This window comes from Neovison vison, chromosome 2 (assembly GCF_020171115.1).
Source record: "Neovison vison isolate M4711 chromosome 2, ASM_NN_V1, whole genome shotgun sequence".
NCBI classification, from domain to species: domain Eukaryota; kingdom Metazoa; phylum Chordata; class Mammalia; order Carnivora; family Mustelidae; genus Neogale; species Neogale vison.
The window spans coordinates 221,431,491-221,454,334 of NC_058092.1; the positions used below are offsets into that span (position 1 = coordinate 221,431,491).

The 22,844-nt window shown below is 37.9% G+C and overlaps 1 protein-coding gene across 1 annotated transcript in view; it reads left to right on the forward strand.

The window, feature by feature from the left end:
- The first annotated feature begins 3,174 nt into the window (after nt 1–3,174).
- PDCD4 (programmed cell death 4) overlaps nt 3,175–22,844 on the forward strand; it is a 29,803-nt gene continuing 10,133 nt past the window's right edge. The window contains exons 1-6 of the mRNA XM_044240493.1: nt 3,175–3,264; nt 7,477–7,583; nt 13,258–13,560; nt 15,778–15,872; nt 19,475–19,588; nt 21,800–22,021. Coding sequence (XP_044096428.1) covers nt 7,541–7,583; nt 13,258–13,560; nt 15,778–15,872; nt 19,475–19,588; nt 21,800–22,021 — 777 coding nt within the window. The 5' untranslated portion in view covers nt 3,175–3,264; nt 7,477–7,540. The remainder of the gene's footprint in view (nt 3,265–7,476; nt 7,584–13,257; nt 13,561–15,777; nt 15,873–19,474; nt 19,589–21,799; nt 22,022–22,844) is intronic.

Consider the following 22,844-nt stretch of genomic DNA (forward strand, 5'->3'; position numbering starts at 1 on the left):
ACCCAGCACAGCCTCTGTTGCCACCTCTGAACAGTTGTCTCATCCTAGGCAACAGTGGTGGCCAATCCTGTCTAAGTTGGAATGGGTCATTCTAGAAATTAAAGTTGAACTTCCATCATTCTGGACAGAATGAGTTAAGATGAAGGGCTTCCTCCCTTTCTCTCATCTAACACCTAAGTTAAGATAAGCCCATAAGCACAGGGTTTTAGGAAACAGAAAGTCGGGTTGTGAGAAATAATGTGAAATGAAAGTGCCCATTGTGGCCCAGAAGCCTGGGAAGCTACAGATACTACTTACCCTAAGGTAGAACATAATGACTTTTGCCAAGAACACAGCTGGATCAGCTTTGTGTTTTTCACAGAATAGGCACATAATAAATATTTGCGGATTGATTTGATGAGGAAAAATGCCTGACACTTGGATAATTTTCTATTTTTCAGCTTCTTATTTTTTAATGTTTAGCAAAGGCGCAGGTGGCCAGTGTTTAATACATCTGGAAGGAATGTTGATGATAGTGGCTGTCATCTGTATTTCCCAAACTGGTCTCTAAGTAACACTGCTTCTGGGGTATCTTGGGGAAAAAAAGCTCTGTGTTTAAATAGGTTGGGGAATGTTACTTAGCTTTCTACTCTGGTCTCTCAAGATGCTCAAGACTCATTAGTTATTAAAAATACTGAGAAGAGTTGCCCCCCACCAAAACCAGCTTTAACTTTGTTAAAACAATTTCTTTCCAAGTTGGTTTGATTACGTCCCTTCCAATATTTCTCGTGATATCCATTAAAGTCCCACAAAATTAATGGTCTTTGGAAAATACCTTGGGAACTATTAAGTGAACCTGGTTTTTGAACTTTACTGGTGACAAAACAGAGATCCTGAGAGTGGTTGAAGTTCTTACAGGTAGCTAGTGGGGGGACTAGGACTAGGGTCCCATTTCTTTTTTGCCTGGTTTAAACTGGTCAGCCACAACCAGCTAGAGGAGGATTCTCGAAGGTGGGTCCTGGAACACCAAACATCATGTATAAAGAAGATGGGTAAAAAAGATATGAACATTTTACTCCATAATGGGTTCTTTTGGGATAATTTGCTAAAAGCTTTAGGTTCTTTTAGCTGCTTTTAAATATGGGTAATCATATTCCACTCTTTTATTATCTCATAGATCTTGGGGTGCTTGCCCGTTGCAGCCTGCATATGTCATAGGTGCTTATAAATGTATTAATGAAGGAAGGAAGGAAGGAAAGAACTCAGCAAAAGTTAGAGAATGTTGGTGGAAGGGAAGAGGAAGGAAAGAATCAAGAACTGCAAAGGGGTGAGAAAAGGAAAAAATGTGGAGAAAGGGGGATGGGTGAAAAAAAGGAGCCAGCAGTTACTGCTCAGTGGGGGAGCCATGAGGCCTGACAGAGAAAAGAAAGGAGACAGCTGCAGGTGATGGAGAAAACAAAAACAAAACAAAACAAAACTGAGTGACCAGGAAGCTTTGTTTTTAAAAAGTAAAAGTGAGTCATAAGGCTAATTCAGATGCTGGACATGCCAAGAGGCTCTTGCCCAGGAGGTTGGAATAAGCAGGAAATGCTGAGAAACTTTGTGAACTCAGATCAGGGTACCTTTATTGCACCAGTACAGGAAATGTGCAAGGCACCTTCTTAAGACCCACTATGATAACAGATGAGTAAGACAGGAATCTTGCCTTGACAAGGTGACAGTTTAATGGGGAGGAGAGTTAGGACAGGGACTCAAATAACATAATGCTAGGCAGAATGTTTCAGTATCCCCAGAGGTAAAAGTCATTACTGGGGGGAATCAGGAGACAGGAAATTCACCTGAAGTCAGGAGGCTCAAGAAGGCCTGTGGGGTTGAGCCACGAAGCATGGCTAGGATTGTACCAGGCAGAGATGGGGGATAGAGAGGCATTTCAAGGTGATATGATAAAGAACCCTCAGGAGGTGGGGAAGCATATGGAACAGTGAGAGGTCCAAGTGGGTTCCAGCCAAGGATGTGTGTGGATTGGGAGATTGTGGAGACATGGCCAGAAAGTCTTGAAAGTCAGAAAGGCCAGAAAGTCACACCATGGGGCCTTGAATGCCTGGCTGAGGCGCTGGGGCTCCAGGCAGGCAACGGGAAGCTACTGAAAGGGGTTTTTGTTGTTGTTCAGAGAAATAATACCATTAAAGATGACTTTCAGGCAGGGTGACTGGGCAGAAAGGGGTTAAGTCAGGGGAAGGAGCTCCCCGGTGGGGGTGGAGGCAGTTTGGTTGCCAAGACCAACAGACCATTTAGGTGTAGACCATTTAGGTGTTGCACATCAGACAATCAGAAAATCTGTCCAGAGATAATGGCTGAACCCTTTCCCAAGAGAACAGACAGCAGAAGGTTCTGGTCATTTCCTCAGGGGATAGGGAAGGAGGAAGAATTAGAGCACAAGAGAAGCCAAAGAGAATGCAACCAAGAGGAGAGACACCAACAACAGCCAGGCGGGATACATATTTCAATCAAGAAGTTACAGCCATGATTGAGAACCCCGGTCCCGGAGCGGGGCTGTGGGAGTTTGAATCCCAGCAGCCTAACTAGTCATGATTAGCACAGGGACTTCAAAGAGTTTTTGAGTGTTTGTTTCTTCATATATGAAATGGGGGTGATTTCTATCTTCAAGGGATGGGGGCATTCATTGAGATCAAGTTCTTAGTGTACACAGTAGGAGCCAAGGAGTGAAGAGGACCCGCGGGAGAAGCAACTGTAGAGATTAAGGGTGTTCGCTTGAGGAGCATCTGGAAATGGAGGAAAGGGACCCTCCAGAAGCCCAACATTTAGCCGGGATCGCTGACTGCTCTGTGAGAGGAAGAAGTGAGCTGGTCAAGGCAGCCTCAGCCCGGTCCTCACCCCAAAGCACAGTCCTTTCGCCGACGCTTCCATCCTGCCACGCCTCCCAACCTCCCGCCCCCAGCTTCCCGCCGGTCTCCCACGCCAGCCAGTTCCAGGACCCCGACGCGCATGCGCCTTCCGGCGCCCCTACTCAGCTTTCCACGTTTCACTTCCCTCCCTTTTTCCTCCTCAGCTCCCACTCCACCGCCGCGATTGGCCAGCGGGCCTCCTCACTTCGGCCAATAAACGCCGCTCTCTCGCCCCCGTGTTACTGGGTAGAACAAAACAAAAACAAACAGAGCGAGAGGGGGCTGAGACGCTCTGAGGCGGCGGCAGAGGCTGAGCAGCGGGTCTCGGCCGGCGGACCGGGGACCTGGGCGAGCAGTGGCGACGGCGGCGGCCCCAGGGGTCAGTACCAGCGGGGCGGCTCGCACACTCAGAACGACTGCACTCTCTCCCTGAGCCCCCGTCTGTCCTCGGAGGCAGCCGCACGTTGGGAGGGGGAGGGGGCCCGAGACCGTGACCGGCTCGGGTCGGGGCCGGCTCGGGTGGGCGGGGGTCCGGCCTCCTCCTCGGAGCCCCACAGGCGGGCCGCGGCTGCCCAACGCCCCGGGATGCGGAGGGCGGGCTCCGGTTCCCTCCCGGGCCGAGGCCCGGAGCGCGGCGGCGCGGGCCCGCCCCCTCCGGGACCCTCTCGGGGCCGAGCCGAGTGCGCGGGGCGCTCGCCAGCGAGGGGCTGCTCCTCATCCGCGCCAAGGCCGAGTTCTCATTTCTACTTGGAGGGGGGACGTTGGGAGGCGCGTTTCTGGCGTGACTGAAATCTTGTGAGGAAGGTTCGCGCCCTCCCCGCCCTCCTGGTCTTCCTGGAGGACCCCGGCCCAGCGTTCCCAGACCCCGGGCCCGCGCTCCGGAGCCCAGGCCCGGCCGCTCTGGTCCGGCATCCCCCGGGGCCGGCCTGGACTGGGGCCCGCGGGGTCCCGGCCTGCGCCCGCGGCGGGGAGGAAGGCCAGCCGCCGCGGGAGGGGCCGCTGGGAGGCGGACACGTGCCGGCCTCCCCGGCCCTGCGCGGACTTCGGGCGAAGGGTCGCTTTTTTGGTTTAAGTGAAAATCTCCCAGGGACAACAAAGACAGGAAGGGAGCCCTCTTTCTGTGAAACGCAGGCCGTGTCTGCTGCATCCGTCAGTTCGGTGCTGCAGTGCACACGGGGAGGGGTCCTGTACCCCCCACCCCCGCCCCGCCCCGAGCTTGGAAAAGTGCAGAAGTCGGTCTCTCGCGTCTCGCATACCCTTGTGAGAACTGGCTGTGTGACCAGCAACCGGGCAGTATCTGCAATGATTAAAACGATCAAAAATGCAGCTTCCTGTGAACAAAAAGTCACCGCCTGTTTTTACTTGTATTTTTACTGCTGTTTTGGAATTTTGGCGTTCTTACTAATTTAAGTTTTCTTAGAAACCGCCGTATACTTTTCTGAAAGGGGAGCACTGCACGTGCGTTTTAAGTTCCATTATTGGTATTTATGCCCTTAACTTTCCTTCATTATAGGTTTCTTAAATTCCTTATTTACTGTTTCAGCAGTGATCTTTGAATTATATTTTGATTGGTTCTCCTGTTGTAGTAATGAAAAGAAAAATAGTTGCTGGGTGTGCAAAAATAAATGACACTTTGAGGTCTTCTGCGCAGCTTTTGCATCATCGTGGTTGAATACTTTTAGCTGATTTTTAAGTTGCTAATTAGCTGTATTGTAGCCCTGGAATGAAAACAAATAATTTTCTGGTTAACATATGGCCTAAACTTGACTAGAAACTGTCAGAGTGGTTTATGAGGTCTATTTCAGGAAACAGATTTTTGGGGTGGGGGCTGGTGGGAAGGGGAGGTTCTATCTCCTGGGGAATGTCACGGCATTTGAATGTTTCTGGTTGTAGGTTTCTGTAAAACCCATTGAAGAAATGAAAACTGTTTAATGTTAGCCTTAATTTTGTCAAACTTCTATGAATGCTTTTGTTTTCTTATGAAAAATTTTATTGTTTCGTTTCAAGGATGTGGCATTTAGAATTTTTGCTTTATGTAGTTTGTTAAGTGTGGGGCAAAAATCTTACGGATTGTGGAGTAAGCTGGAAAAAAGCTCCACTACTTTGAGGAAAGGAAAAACATGCAATGTATCTTTATCTTTCTCTAAATTCTTAAAATGTCCGTGTTGCTCTCAAGTGTGACTGAGTTCTTGATTGCTTTATCATTGCCTAAAGACACAGACAAGCCCCCCCCTTAGGATTACTAAATAAAAACAAATATGGTAAGTTCTAGATAATAGTCATACTTAATAATTTTCTTTGCCCAACTGAATGTCTTTTGTGTATTAGTTTAAAGTAAATATTATTTTTAGTGTTTGGAAAGTAATATTTAAAGATTTGATATAACAGTACGAGTCTGTGTTTTAATAAGCTTCTGTCTGTTAGCCCTAAAACAGAATCTTCTTGTGGGATATTAAAATCTTGTATTGAACTTGTACAAGCAGTACTGGATTGAGAAGGTCTGGGTCCTGGTTTTTCCACTGAGCACTGTCTTTGGACAGATCATCTACCTTCTCTGAATTTTAGTTGTGTGCAGAGTGGAGTAAATAGGTCAAGGTTGTTTTGAGAGGGACATGAAATAATGCCTATAAAATTCTCTGTGAAGTATAAAAGGCTTTATAAACACCAGTTAAAATAATTTCATTCCCTTTAGTAAGTAGGTTCTGCAGAAAGTATTGACAGACTTCAATGTAATTCTAGTTTAAAAAGCTCATACACACATCATAAGACATTTTCACTGTCCTAAAATATGTAACTCCTATAAAATGAAACATATGGCATTTTCAGACATGAAAAACACCAAGTGCCTAGGTTTCCAAACTATTTTTGCTTATATATTTTTATAAATCTCTATATGCATATCTTTAACGGTAATTTTTTCCCCTAAATCCAGAGTTGATGGAAGTTAATGATATTGAAAAGTCATTATATAGAATTACATAAGTCTGTGTATTCTAAGTAGAATTAGAATAATCTCACCATTTTCTTAACTTTTGAAGTGGTATGATAGCATCCTGATAGCCTAAGGATTATGCCTTATTAAGTTTTATCATGATTAGCATTAAGGTGTATGTATTTTTGTTTTACAAAATAATACCCTTTTCTGGATCAAAGGACTATAAACCTTTTAGATGTTAAAATAGTAAATATTAAGGAATTTAAAAGTTAGGTGAGGGGTGCCTGGCTGGCTCAGTCTGTGGAGCATGTGACTCAATTTCAGAGTCATGAGTTCGAGGCCCACATTGGGCCTAGAGTTTACTTAAAAAAAAAAAAGTTGAGTCCCAGAAGGCATCACATATTATTATTATTAAATAATTTTATTAACTTATAATTTGTATTAATATATTATAATTATTAATTATTTATATTTATTGGTATTAATGAAATGACATTTAAAAATAGGTTATTTTATGAGAAAGGTATGCTTTTCTGCAATTAGTTTATTAGTCATTTTCATTAATTTGTGCATTTTAGATCTTGAAAGCATATTGCTAGTGAAATGATTGGGAAGGCTTATATAGAACCTATATGATGTGAACATATCAATGGTTAAGTACTGTAAGCCACCATTTTAAAAATACTTGCAGAGAGATTCTAAAATCATTTGGTTACACCTTCTGGTAATAGTTTCCATGAAAATATATTTTGATAGTCTTTCAAGTAACAGGTTTATATCACTAAGTTAAATAAGAGGTAACTGATTTCATCAAAACCTTCAACATTAGTAATTTTTAAGCCATTTTAGAACTGAGGTCTATAATACTGAGATGCTAATGTCATTGTACTTATTTATTTTTTGAAGGCAGGTTTTTTTGTTGTTTACTTTTTATTTTTTAAAGAGAATGGGGGAGGCATCTGGCTGGCTCAGTGTGTAGAGGATGCAATTCCTGATATCAGGGTTATAAATTTGAGCCCCATATTGGGTGTAGAGATTACTCAAATATAAAATCTTCAAATTTTCTTTAAATTAAAAAGAGTGGGTTTTTTAGATTATGAAAATAATAATTCTCATTGTAGAAAACAACATTTACAAAAATTTCTCCCAATCTCAAAGTCCTAGAACTATAATTATGGACACCTAGGTAATGAAATGGCAGACCTGTCTGCCTTCAGATATGTTACAATGTGAAAAAATAACATGGTCATGTCATATGCTTGATTAAAATTGTTGCTTGCATTTTGTAGTAGTTCTTAAAATTCATTTGTAGTGAATTTTCCAGTATTAATGTATATCAGATTAATTATGAAGCCTGGTAGTCCTAAAAAATTTGGAGTATGCATATACTGCTTTAATTTTACTTCCAAGTTAAAGGGATGCTTTGGCACACTCAGAAATATGGTTTTTTTGTGAGGTTTTTTTTTTTTGGACAAAGGTACACTTGTCAGGAAGATTGAAACCAAATGTTAATAGTGGTAAACTATTTTTTAAAACAAAGAGAACTCTTTTTCATAAAATGAAATTATGTGCTGATTTTTTTTTTACAGTGATTAAGTAAATTCAATTTATTAATTATATCAGTTTGGAAGATACTGAAATTTTTTTCTTTTTAAGGAAATAGATCCCAAGGGAAGACTTCCATTAGTAATATAATCAGTGCAAGCGACATTAAGGAACTATGGATGTAGAAAATGAGCAAATACTGAATGTAAACCCCGCAGGTAAGCCAGACTATTTTGAACCTTGACTGTATTGTGAGCATATTTGAGGTCCTACAAAATTTTATGAAAACATAGTATTAAAACCATCTTGTTACTTTAAAACCATCTTCTTGGGTGCCTGGGTGGCTCAGTGGGTTGAGCTGCTGCCTTAGGCTCAGGTCATGATCTCAGGGTCCTGGGATAAAGTCCCACATCGAGTCCTGCATCCGGCTCTCTGCTCGGCAGGGGGCCTGCTTCCCCCTCCTCTCTCTCTACCTGCCTCTGCCTACTTGTGATCTCTGTCTGTCAAATAAATAAATAAAATCTTAAAAAAAACCCAAAACCATCTTATTCATGCTACAAGAAAGTGAGTTATATTATTTTTAAAATCAAGTTTGGGATTCTTTTTTTATTTAAATATTTATTTACTTGAGAGGGAGAGAACAAGCTGGGGGAGAGGGGCAGAGGAGGAGGGAGAAGGAGACTCCTTGCTGAAGAAGGAGCCCAATGTGGGGCTTTATCCCAGGACCCTGGGCTCTTGTATGACCTGAGCCACCCAGGTGCTCCTGTGATTCTTATTTTTATGGAAATTCTTCACATGTACTTATCTTTCTGCCCATCCTTTCACATTCCATACATTCTTATTCTCCATTTTTTATAATAAACTGTAATTTTATAGTAATGGAGAAGAATAGTAAACCTGTTCACTGATATTTTCAAATGAGCTAGTGATCTCTATAATACAAACTATTACTGGTGTTTTCAATCTCTTTCCTTTTTTTTTTTTTTTTTTTAAGATTTTATTTATTTGACAGCGATCACAAGTAGGCAGAGGCAGGCAGAGAGAGAGGAGGAAGCAAGATTCCTGCTGAGCCCGATGCGGGGCTCGATTCCAGGACCCTGAGATCATGACCTGAGCCAAAGGCAGAGGCTTAACCCATGAGCCATTAATTAGGAAAGAGATCGATCTCCTTCCTAATTAATAATTTACATGTTATATTATCTATAGTATTTTTCTTGATTTTCCATGGTGCTTCATTTAGCACCTTATCATAAAAATAGTTTCATGGGGGGCATCTGGGTGGCTCAGTGGGTTAAACCCTCTGCCTTCAGCTCAGGTCATGATCCCAGGGTCCTGGGATCAAGCCCCACATCAGGCTCCCTGCTAGCCTGCTTCCCTTCCTCTCTCTCTGCCTACCTATAATCTCTATCTGTCAAATAAATCTTAAGGAAAAAAAAAAAAAGTTCTGTGGAATAGAGGTTTAAATGTTGAGTAACTTCAGAAAACTTAAAATGTATTTATAACTTTCAGAAAAATCTTACATAGGATTTTGAAGTATCCTGAATGGTGAGAGCTTTTCCTATTGGTATATTTTATCATATTTCATTTTTTAAAAGATTTTATTTATTTATTTGACAGATAAGATCTTAAGTAGGTACACAGACACAGATCTTAAGTAGGCAGAGAGGCAGGCAGAGAGAGAGGAGGAAACAGGCTCCCTGTTGAGCAGAGAGCCCAATGCGGGGCTCGATCTCAGGACCCTGGGATCATGACCTGATCCAAAAGCAGAGGCTTTAACCCACTGAACCACCCAGGTGCCCCCATATTTCATTTTTAACACTATAATAGTAGTATTTTTTCAATGACTAATTCATTGTGTACAAATTATATAGTTTTTTTTTATCTGAACAGACACTTTGAAGTTGAAGCCTTTTTGCCATTTTGTATTTATACACCTGATTTAAAGTGTGCTAGAAAATTATAGTTGAAAAAAATTATTGCAATAATTAATGGTTATTTTGGTGCTGCTATATACAATAGCTATGTGAATACTTGTTTTTAGGGTTATAAATGGGCATCATATCCCTGCTTCATTGAAGTGGGGTTTGTAAGAATATATTTTAAGAATATATTTAACATATAGATAATTGCTGCTTTTCTGTACTGCCCAGTGTGATAGCTACTAACCATGTGTGACTACTGAGCACTGGAAATGTGACTTGTCTGAAATGAAATATACTGTAGGTGCAGACGCATCCAGATTTTGAGACTTAGGATGAATGAAATGCCTCATTAAGTTTTTATATTGTCTCTGTGTTCAAAATCTGTAACAGATCTAGTAGATTAAATCAAATATATTAAAATTAATTTCTCCTGTTTCTTTTTAATATGGATACTAGGAACTTTAAAATTACTTGTTTGGCTTGCGTTATATTTCTGTGAGACAGCATGACTCACAGACATGATGCCTCTGGCCAGAACTGCCTTAATATAAAGGACTTGTTCTTTAATACTTGGATGGGCCTTAAACAGACCTTTGCTATAAATTCTTCCTGAATCAAATAGTTCAAGTCAGACCAGTGTATTAATTTCAACTTCTACTTAGACCAGCTCTCTTACTTTGGAGAAATAGGTTATTTGCTCTGACCTTCAGTTTTCTCAGGTTGTTTAGTTAAACTGGGGTATAAATGCCCTCTCTATAGGTTTATCAGTAGGATTAAGTGGGATTATAGTATATGTATAGCACTTACTTTGTATGTAACAAATGAAAATGTGCTAGTATGGTTAATTCTAATTATGTCAGGCAGTGGACCATTAGTTGAAAATTTGATTGCTACTGTGATACTGGGAGTTACATTGGTTACTACTGAGATGCCAGAGAATTTAGAAGGGGAATTAGTACACAGTGGAAAACAATTTTGAAGTCGCCACATTATGTACTCAGGTTTTTTATCTTTTGTATTTTGGTTTTCTTAAAGTCAGATCAGTGGTGGTTATGGAACCCTGAAACTTGAGCAAATACGGGGCACCTAGATGGCTTAGTTGGTTAAGTGGCTAACTTTTGATTTCAGCTCAGGTCATGATCTCAGGGTCCTGGGATTGAGCTGTACATTGGGCTCTCTGCTGGTGGGGAGTCTGCTTGACGATCTCTCCTTCTTTTCCATCCTGCACCCCCTACTAGTGTGTGCACTTTCTTTCTCTCAAATGAATCTTAAAAAAAAAAAAAAAAAAGACTAGGTAAATATGAACAGCAAAATACAAAAGAGTAGTTGATGGAAACATGGGTTAAAAATTTAAGATCTAATAGGTAAAATATACCTAGATAGGTTCTGCTGCAGTCATACAAACATATTTGAAAGGATATTAAAATAGCGGAAACTCAGTTGTGAGAAATATATTGAAATTGAATACTTTGGTACTCCAAGTGATAGTATAAAGCATTTTATTGTAATTCGAAGTCCTTTATCATCTGGGTGAGTTTAGTGGTTTTCCATAATTACAGAATAATGAAAGCAGTATGTTACAGGTAGATGTTTAATGTTTTCTTCAACTGCCTGCTCTTGAAATTACATCTGACTTGTCTGATCTCTGGTCTTTTTTTTTCTCCTTCATCTTACTCTTCCGCTTTTCTCTCTTTATGATCATTCCCATGTCCTGTCTCTTTAGCTGTCACTATTCAGCTCTGTATTTTCTACAGTTACAATCATCAGAGATTTAAATGTGGATTTGAATCCTGGCCACAGTCCATTTTAGATAATGTAATTTTTCCATGAAACATTTCTCTCTGTAAATTGAGGATAAACAGCTTTATTATAGAGCTTTGTGAAGATAAAGCTTTGTGAAGATAAAGATAAAGACCATGTATGTAAAGTGCCTAGCACAGAACCTGGTATCTAGTAGTAACAACCATGATGGTAATGACAAAGGAAGTTGCACTCCTGCTATGACAGTTAATGCTACTAGTAGTTGTAGTATATTTATGATGGTTGTGATGATGTCTCAAACTCACCCTCTAACTTCCTGTCTTAGTCTAAAAACTTTTTAAGACTACATTTTTAAGACTACATTTCATGCTGCTTCTGTTTAAAAGCTCTTTATTTTTTGAGTGTTGCTTGCTTATTTACCCCAAAATTTTACCCTTGATCTTTTCAGTTAGTGAATAAATTATTGTAACATTATCTTCGCTGGTCTTCATTTTATACTTTGTTTTTTCCTAATATATTCTGTATTTCTATGCTAAACTAATCCCTTCATTACTACCTGTGATACCAAACCTAAGCTCTGACCCTTTGAATGTGAGTGGTCAGCAGTTACTCTGATGATGTAAACAGGAGCAAGATTATGAAGGCTCTTAAGTTACAAGGTAATGAGTTTTAAACTTTCTTTTGACCCAGTGGGAACATGGAGGCATGTTTTAGAAAATCAGTTTTCATGCAGTTTGGAGAATGGTTTGAAGATTGAAGGCACAAAGACTATTTAGGAGACTAATGATGTAATTGGACTCTACTTAATGTTTGTTTTTTGATTACCACAGTGTTCTTAACTTTTAGACTTTTTGTCAAGAATTACAAAGATTTTAACACATCTCTTTCTTATAGGTTGTTTTAATAAATTTTCAGTTTCAGCATATTATCTTAAAACAAGTTAAAGCCTATACACATAGACATGACACAGTTTAATTACATGTAGGAAATGTAAAACCATTTGAGGGATTCAATTCTGACTTGAGTTAGCCATAATGAACAAAACTGTGGCCCAAGGGTAACCAATTTCAGTAGTTTACTGACTTACGAAGTTTTACGAGCAAAGCCAGCTGTATTCAGGCCATTGATCTCCATGGATATTTGAGTTGATAGTATGAATTATGCTCTGTTGGGTGCTGAGGGTACAGAGAAGTACAGATAAAGGCATGGTTCCTCTTTTGAGACTTATGACTTACTTGGAAAAGCAAGACTACTACATAAATTAGAAATAACAAAGTGGTTTGTTTCTTACGTGGTGAATGAACTGTGTGTGGGCATTAGTAGTATTGTGGCTAGAATTGTTAGAAAACTTTTTATGGAGGAAATAAAACTTGAATCTATCCTAAAGGATACAATGGGACCATTGGAAACTCCAAATGTGTTGCTGTCTTTCAGGGAATAATGTATAAATCTTACATAGTCTGGAAGATTGTCAGAAGGTGATATGTAATATGAGTCGTTTGGATAAGTGAATTAGAGCTTTGAGAGCAAGCTTTATTCCCCTCCCCCCCCAGGCTTTATATTTGAAAGCAGTGAATCCTTAGCAGTTAAGCTCAGTAATCATGTGTGATCATTTATTTGCCAAATACCTTTCAGGCTCTTTGCATTAGTAATATTTCCTAAGTGTCTATAATTAATTAATGAGTTTTCTGGCAAGTTATTTAAACACTATCAGCCTTAGTTTCCTTATCTGTATTAATGATCTTTTTATGTAGTAAATAGATCTCAAACTTGTGGTTAAATGACAAAATATCCAGCACAGTGCCAGATAAATAATAGTAGGAATTCTGTTATTAGTTTATTTTTCTTCTGTTCAAGATTGTTAGTATTTTCTTACTATTTCCAATTGCTTAACTCTCTTCGCTCACAAAAGTCTAAAGGTTTCGTCTGTGGTTGTATATTAACATAGATTTTATTTCTAAACACAGGAGATAACGTGCTTTCATTAAACTTCACTTATCAAAATGAACTTAGTTTACTTTCTGTGATAATGTGAAAAGTAATTCTGTTTTGTTGTCATTTATTAGATCAAATCATATAAATTATCAGTATGTCACTGTTACCTAAAAAACAGTAATTTCATGTGATTCAGCCTAATATAACTTTTGATGATAACTGGTATAACATAAGTACTTATGTAGAATTTTCTTTATTCATTTTCTTCTTTAAGATCCTGATAATTTAAGTGACTCTCTCTTTTCTGGTGATGAAGAAAATACTGGGACTGAAGAAATAAAAAATGAGATAAATGGAAATTGGATTTCGGCATCCTCCATTAATGAAGCTAGAATTAATGCCAAGGCAAAAAGGCGCCTGAGGAAAAACTCATCCCGGGACTCTGGCAGAGGCGATTCAGTCAGTGATAATGGAAGTGAAGCCCTTAGAAGTGGAGTAACTGTACCAACCAGTCCAAAGGGAAGGTTGCTAGATAGGCGATCCAGATCTGGCAAAGGAAGGGGACTACCAAAGAAAGGTTGGTGTATTCCAAGTACAAAGAAGCAAATAGAATACAATATGGCATGATACTTAAACTATGGTTTCCTTGTTCTAGGAATGTGAGAAATTTAAACATTGATAATGTAAGATTTTATGATTTGTATATGTATTTACAAAGTAATAATCTGAGGACCATCCCACTTTTTCTTAAGCTTTTTTTCTGGAGGAGATTTTTCTCCTCCAGCTTTCTTGAGCAGAACTTTATTATTTTCAGCAAAATACACATGAATTTTTTGTACAATTGTGAATTGTGCATTGTATTCTCTTTGCTTGAAAGTAAGGTCAGAAATTCATCCTACCTGGGGGACCTGGCTGGCTCAGTCAGTGGAGTATGTCACTCTTGATCTTGGAGTCATGAGTTTGAGCCCCATATGGCAGGTAGAGATTACTTAATAAATAAAAGTTAAAAACAGTGAATTATATGTATTATCTAATGAATGTAATTATGTCCTTTGTTAAAAATATAGGATAAATATATATTGGATTGGTAATAAGTGAATCAGAATTTTTTTTTTTAAAGATTTTATTTATTTATTTGACAGAGATCACAAGTAGGCAGAGAGGCAAGCAGAGAGAGAGGGGTGGGAAGAAGCAGGCTCCCTTCTGAGCATAGAGCCCGATGCGGGGCTCGATCCCAGGACCCTGGGATCATGACCCAAGCCGAAGGCAGCGTTTTAACCGACTGAGCCACCCAGGTGCCCCGTGAATCAGAATTTTAATGATTTCATAGATGGTTCCAAGTTCATGTGTTCTTTTGTTCGTTTCTTTCTTTTTCTTTCTCTTTCCATTCATTCATTCATTCATTCATTCAATTTAATTAAAAGATTTTATTTTTTAAGTAATCTCTATACCTAACATGGGGCTAAAACTTGCAACCCTGAGATCAAGAGTTGCATGCTTTACCAGGTAAGCCAGTGAGGAGCTCCCCAAGTACTCTTCCATTCTTTCTTGGATACTGGAGTGGAATGATCCTGTTTGTTTGTTTGTTTGTTTTTAAGATTATATTTATTTATTTTGAGAGAGAGAGCATGAGTAGAGGGAGTGGCAGAGCAAGAAAGAATCCTTGAGCAGACTCCCTGCTCATTGAGGACCTGGATGTCCCAGGACCCCAGGATCATGACCTGACTGAAGGTAGACACTTAACCGAGGCACCCCAGGAATGGTCTATTTTTTCACTGCTATATCCAGTGCCTGGAGTAATGACTAGCAGTTGTAGATACTTAAGTATTTGTTGATGAGGAATGTTAGCTTTGGTCTGTGGTAGGATTTTGATATAATTTGAAGATTTCACAGCTTCTGAATGGTGTGAACTTCAATTTATAGCCTAGGATTCTTGTTAAATGTTTTTGTGGTAAGTCAAAAACTGTTACTTTGTTGAATGGCTTTATAACCATTGGTTACATCAAAATGAATCCTAATAATCAGATTCTGCTTTGCTCTAGTCCTGATAGAAAAAACCCTCAAAAAAATTGGTGATACTTAAAAATAATGTAATGTATTAAGCATTACACAAACATTTCAGTAAGTTTTATGTAGAAAAACTACTGTGAAAGTTGGAATTGTTAAACTTGGGCTGGTTAGTTTGTAAACAGAGGTACAGAGAAATAATGATCAGTGTAGGTAATGCTTAAATAGCTTAGTTATTTGTAGCATATTGCCAGTTGTCAAGTATAGTTTAATGTGTACTATTCTATTTAAAGGGTATTTGACTTTGAAACACTTAGAGTGGAAACTGTGCTTCTTTGTTAAGTAATTTCTCCCTTACTGACTTTCCTATACCACATCTTATTGGCTCAAAATACGTCTTTTTGTTTTGGTATTATGAAATGTCAAATAAAATTTAGAGCTCAGCTACATTATCACACCCCTTGGAGTCCCTGTATATTTTTCTGATCTTGTTTTATTTCTGCTTTCATTTTAAAGCATCTGCCTTTAAAGTTTTAACTTTATAAGCTATTTCAACTTGATGTTTTAGAAATAGGTTGTAAAATATATAACATCTAATCACTACTGAAAAAGCAGTGATCCAAAAAAAAAAAAAAATGAGGTTTAAAGTATAATTCAACTGGAAAAAAAACTGGCATAGAAATCAAATGCAGTTTTTTAACTTATTTAATTAATATCTGATTATCTAAATTCAGTTAAAATTTATGAACTGAACTTTGTGTTCTTTCTCAATTCTAAACTTTTTCAGGTGGTGCAGGAGGCAAAGGTGTCTGGGGTACACCTGGACAGGTATATGATGTGGAGGAGGTAGATGTGAAAGATCCTAACTATGATGATGACCAGGTATCAATGTTTCACTTTATTTTTTTAGTCTGTAAGTTTTTTGACTTCTTGTCTGTAGTTTACTCATACATTTGTCAAATTATACATTCTATATCTATACTCTGTGCCTGTCAAATTATGTATATATGATTTATAGCATGTGTGTGTATAGATATACACATAACGTGTGTGTATGTATATACAGACATTAGTATCTATGTCTAAATCATACGTATACTCAGTCCTTTTGGACTTTAAGGTAAATTTTGGATTAGGAAATCAAATTAACTGATAATGATATATGTGTAATTTTCATTTCATTTCTGAAATGAGCCAAAAATAGTCTTTACAGATTTAGGATGATTGAATTTTTAATTTTTTTTTTTTTTAGGTTTTATTTATTTGAGGCAGAGTTGGGGGTAGGGGCAGAGGGAGAAAACAATTCCCTGCTGAGCGGGAAGCCCAATGTGGTCTTGATCTCAGGCCCCTGGGATCATTACCTGAGCTAAAAGGCAGATGCTTAACCAACTAAGCCACTGAGGTGCCCCAAGTTGACTGTTTTTTAAAAATATTTATTTGTGAGAGAGAGAGGGAGAGACTGGGAAAGGAGCAGAGGGAGAGAATCTTTAAGCAGGCTCCCTGAGTGCAGAGCCCACCATGGGACTCAAACTCAAGACCTATGAGAGCATGACCTGAGCTGAAATTGAGTCAGATGCTTAACTGACTGAGCCACTTAGGCACCCCTAAGTAGACTGTTTTTCAGTAAATTCTGTTAATATAGTTTCTATAGTAATGATAATTGAGAAGAATATATATTCTTTTGAATATCATTAAAGAGTTAGTAGATATTAGGCTCCTTTTAAAATACTACTATTTAGGATGGTAACTCTGTGGTAAATTTTATTTTGGGAACATGACTATCTTTTTTCAATGTTAAGAATGTAAATTTTGGGGCGCCTGGGTGGCTCAGTGGGTTAAGGCCTCTGCTTTCGGCTCAGGTCATGGTCCCGGGGTTCTGGGATCGAGCCCCGCATCGGGTTCTCTGCTCAGCAGGGAGCCTGCTTCCCTTCCTCTCTCTGCCTGCCTCTCTGCCTACTTGTGATCTATCTGTCAAATAAATAAATAAATAATATTTAAAAAAAAAGAATGTAAATTTTGTTTTTCTTATGCTGTGCCTTTTATTCCAATGACTTACACATTCCATAACTGGAAGCCTATATCTCCTACTCCCTCTTCACCAGTCTTGCCCTTCCCCTCTGGTAATTTTCAGTTTGTTCTCTGTGTTTACAGGTCTGATTCTTTTTTGTTTATTTGTTTTTGTTTTCGATTCCACATGAGTGAAATCATCTGGTATTTGTCTTCCTCAGTCTTATTTCACTCAGGTTCATCCATGAGAATGTAAATTTTTAATAGATTTTATAGTGAAGATATATATATTTATTTTTTAATGGAAAATTTTTAATTTATACAAAAGTGGGATAGTGTAATGAACATGCTTGTACTCCTCTCCCAGCTTTACCAACTTCAGTAATTAATAACTTACGGTCAATCTTGTTTAATCCTGTACCTCCATTTATTTTTTCTTTTGTATCACTCTACATGCACAACTCCGTCCCCCCACCCCGATTATTTTGAAACAAATCCTGGACATTATGACATATTTTTTAAAGTACTATCTTGCAAGAGATAATACATGGTGATGAGAATTTTAGACAGGAAATTATCAGGGTGTATGTTACATTGTTTTTATTCCATTTGATTGTATATACTTACCTATTTTAGCTAATTGTTGAACATGGAAGTACTTCCGAGAACAGGAAAAAATGTAGGATTCAAATACTATAGAATGATTGCAAAATACTCTAATCTTAACATACAGTCTTTTAAGTGTATGTTGTTAGAAACTAATCACACGGTGCATATAACCCCTTCTGGTTGTTTTTGCAGAGGACAAAGGGATAGAAAATTGAGAGTAATCTTCCATTTTTGAAATTTTAGTTGAATATTGCTTTTCTTTTTTTTTTTTTAAAGCTTATGCTTTTTTTTTTTTTTTTTTTAAAGATTTTATTTATTTATTTGAGAGAGACAGTGAGAGAGAGCATGAGCGAGGAGAAGGTCAGAGAGCGAAGCAGACTCCCCATGGAGCTGGGAGCCTGATGTGGGACTCGATCCCGGGACTCCAGGATCACGCCCTGAGCCGAAGGCAGTCGTCCAACCAACTGCGCCACCCAGGCGTCCCGAATATTGCTTTTCTTTAGAGATTTTGTAATTTATTTTTTTAAAATTTTTAAAAAATACTTTTATTTATTTACTTGAGAGTAAGAGAGAGAACATGAGTGGGGAGGAGAGAGGGAGAAGCAGGCTTATTGCCTGATGTGGGACTCGATCCCAGGACCCTGGCTGGGATCATGACCTGAGCTGAAAGGCAGATGCTTAACCAACTGAGCCACCCAGGCACCCTCTCAGAATTTTTTAGTCACTATGACATTGATTCTTACTATATAAGGACTTCTGTTACCATACTAATCATGAAGTCCATTTTTTAAATTTTATTTTTTATCAGTACTTTGAGAGAGAACACAAGCAGGGGGATGGGGGGAACAAATTGAGAGGGAGAAGCCATATCTCCATTGAGCAGGGAGCCAGATGCGGGGTTTGATTCCGAGGACCCCGAGGTCATGAGATCACAACCGGAGCTGAAGGTAGACACACACAACCGACTGATCACCCAGGTACCACCGTCCATTTTTTTTTTTTTTTTAAAGTGAGGTTTTAATGAGAATACTAGGTATGACCTATAGGAAGCCATGTTAAAGCTTTTTGGTCAATGAAGGATTGGTTTTGTGAGAGAGATAAAAAATTAACAAAATATCAGAGTTTGGGAGCAAGTCATATTTGTTGTGGTTAATGGTTCTAATCTCTGTTATTAGTTTATTCAAACTTGTAAAAGAAGAGTGACATAGATTCTGTTTTAGTATCAGTGATCAAAACATGTAACATATCTTTTTTTGCCCTGAATGAGGGTGGAATAAAAAATTGGTTGGAGGGGCACCTGGGTGGCTCAGTGGGTCATGATCCCAAGGTCGTGGGATCGAGCCCCACATCAGGCTCTCTGCTCAGCAGGGAGCCTGCTTCCCCCTCTCTCTCTGTCTGCCTCTCTGCCTACTTGTGATCTCTCTCTCTGTCAAATAGATAATAAAATCTTAAAAAAAAAAAATTGGTTGGAGTATAAAGTCAGAATACAAAATTAAAAACATAAAATTATATTTTATAGTTAATTTTTAAGTTGGAATATAAAAATATGTAATTTATATTTAAATTTTAAGTCAGAATATAAAATTAAAAATACAGAATTTTAGGGGCGCCTGGGTGGCTTAGTCAGTTAAATGTCCAACTCTTGATTTCGGCTCAGGTCATGATCTCACGGTTATGAGATCAGGCCTACATCAGGGTCTTCTGGGCATGGAGCCTACTTAAGATTCCTCTCTCTGCCCCTCTCTGCCCCTCCTCCCCTCTCCCCACACCGTGCTTGCTTACTCTCTAAAAAAAAAGAAAAAAAAATTCAGTTTATATGAATATTTTGTTCATTAATCTATAAATTCTTCACCTCCTTTCCCTTCTAGGAGAACTGTGTTTATGAAACTGTAGTTTTGCCTTTGGATGAAACAGCATTTGAGAAGACTTTAACACCAATCATACAGGAATATTTTGAGCATGGAGATACTAATGAAGTTGCGGTAGGTTTAAAATTACAAGTATGATTTATTTAATACAGGAAAGAAAACACTGTTAAAAAGCAGAACATCAGATCCAAAATGATCTTGGATCACTGAATTAAGTTTAAGCATTTTCTTTGGTATAAATGAATTTCTAAGACATGGAGTAAAATTTCCTTAATACAGATTAGTTCTTTCCTATTTGGGATGTGATGAGGACTATATGCCATTTCTTTCTCTGAAAAATGGCACAGTAATATTTTAATAATTTTTGTAATTATACATTTTTAAATTAAATTATATAAAATTATAATAGTTTTTAGCACCTATGGATTTTCTCAAACCTCTTCAGGGATCTTGGTGAAAAAATGTCTGATTTAGTTCTGTTTTTTTGACGTTTATTTCCATGCTCAGGATTAAGATAAAATTTATCTTGGTGTTATGTCCAAGAAAGAGAACACGGATATAAAGATTTGAATAAGAATGTATACAGAAACCAAGAGAACCAAAAAGAATCTTTCTCTTTTTTTAAAATTGCAACTCTTTAAAAGGCTTTTACATTTAGACTCTTATACTTCAGACTGGCTTTCTTGGTTTGTCTGATACCATGAGGTCTGATATACTTAGATTTGTAGGACTTAAATATAAAACAAATATTTGTTGAGTGCATACCATGTGAAGGAATTTGTAATAGGTGATTCCTTTATGAAGCTTAGTCAGGGAAGTGATATATATAACGTGAAGCCTTCTGTTGTAGAGGAAGAGCTTCAGTCCTGTAAGGGTAGACTATTAAAATCATATCTACCTAGCATGGGACTAGACGTATATTATGTATTTATTAACTGAGTAGTACTATAAGCAGAGTGTTAGGGAAACATAAAATAGAGAGTAATAGAAAAGATGATTCTGAGTTATGTAAGAATGGTTAGAAGCTTGACAGGGCAAGATGGTTGAAGAGTTTTCCAGAGAGAAGTATCTTCTTTAAAAGCAGTGAGTTAGGGGCGTCTGGGTGGCACAGTTGTTAAGTGTCTGCCTTGGGCTCAGGTCATGAGCCCCACGTGGGGCTCCTTACTTGGTGGGAAGCCTGCTTCTCCCTCTCCCACTCCCCCTGCCTGTGTTCCCTCTCTCGCTGTGTCTCTGTCAAATAAATAAATCTTCCTTAAAAATAATAAATAAAAGCAATGAGTTGTTCAAGCACTGTCCAGGAAAGAAGAAATTCAGTGGGAAGAGACTGCTAACAAAGACACCAGGTTAGGTGGCTTTGAAAATAGTTTGGCACCCTTTTACTAGTATAACATGGTTTAAGTACCCTGAGTATTTAAACCTGGCATCCTGTAAGTAAAAAGAAAGGTTCTCTAAGTAACTGAGTTAGAAGTTAGCTTGTAGGGTCAACTGACTATTTCACTTTTAACTTGGCCACTCCAGTTAACGTCCTCATTAAATACTTAATTTTGCTTTGGGTATGATGACAATACCTCCCTGAAAGGGTTGAGTCTTAAATAAGATAATAAAAACTAAAGTGGCTGTTATAAGGCTTGCTACATTATATACAGTAGTTAGTAAGCATTAACAGCTGCTATTATATTTTTAATAGGAAATTTCAACTTAATCCCAGCATTTAAAGAAATAATTCCACTTAAAAACAGTAGTTTAAGATCTCCTTTTAAACTTTATATGAACAGTATAAACTATGGTGGGAAGAGAAAACTCAGTGAAAGTAGAGTATAAACAATTTATGATAATGTAAAATGAATCTCACCAAAAATATTCATAGACGAATATTCCTGGAAATTAGGAACATCTGATAGGCTCAGTTGGAAGGGTACGTGACTCTTGATCTTGGGGTCCTCGGTTTGAGTCCCATGTTGGGTATAGAGATTACTTAAATAGAAAAAATTTAAAAAATTATAAGATGCAGGGTTAATTAGTTCCTAACAACAAACTTATTTGCAATGTGTAGTTTAATGTTTTAAGTGTAATTCACAGTCTTCGTTCAGTGATGAGATAGTAAAAGCTTGACAGAGTTGACAGAGTTGATCAATATCTAATTCTATATGCACAGAAAGATGTGTTTATTCTAGCCTACAAAATTTGACTGCTTATCTTACTATTTCCAAAGGGGAAAAAGGTAAGGATATATGGATAAAATGTTGAATTTTTGAAACTAAAGTTATATTGAATTAAAGGCAGTGACATACACTTTTTAGTTTTTTGTTTTTTTGTTTTTAATAGGAAATGCTGAGAGATTTAAATCTTGGTGAAATGAAAAGTGGAGTACCAGTGTTGGCAGTGTCCTTGGCATTGGAGGGAAAGGCTAGTCATAGAGAAATGACATCTAAGCTTCTTTCTGACCTTTGTGGGACAGTAATGAGCACAAATGATGTAGAAAAATCATTTGACAAATTGTTGAAGGATCTACCTGAATTGGCATTGGATACTCCTAGAGCACCACAGGTTTGTATGACTCTTCTTTTTATTCATTCTCTACCCCACTACACTTCCAATTATAGACATAATACATGCTCCTAGGAAGTTTTAGTAGATAAAGAGGACAAAATGGCCCATATTTTTACCACACAAAAATAACCCTCTGACATTTTAGTGTATTTTTGTCTAGCTGTTCTTTTCTTTTTCTTTTTCAAATGTAGTTTTCATCATACTGTAATTTTATATCCCACTTTCCACCCATGCTCTGTATAGTTTATAGGTCATTTTGTTTTTGCTGTCTGTATATTTTCTGTTACATGTGGTTAAGCTGTTATATGAGCTGGGATTTTAAGAATATGTAGATTGTTGTAATTGAAGATTGAATTGGCTTAACTGATGTTTTCTGTTCCCTTTTGTAGTTTTGTGGGTAAACAATTAGAAAATTAATGATTTATGTTTCTGTTTAGATTTTGTCCTCAAAGTCTTATACTTTTATTAGATTTAATACATGCTGATACTATAATGTGACTTTCTGGTTTGAAATTGAAAATGTGTGAAATCGTTGGTATTTACTTAAACAACTTTTAAATCAAGGTAGGAGCACTTTACTTAAATGTTAATTTAGGAATAGAGTATAGGTAGTTTAATTTCTAAATGCTTTCTCTGTTACACTTTTCTTTGACAGATAGTCTTTATAAGGTATTGAGCAATGATTCAGACGTGGACTTTTTTTCCTTTTTGTAGCAGTACTCTTATATTTAAGAAATGATTACTTAAATACATATTATGGCATTTTTGAAAAATAAAGGTCAAAAGGAAGCAAGGCCGGCAAAAATAACCACTTTTAACA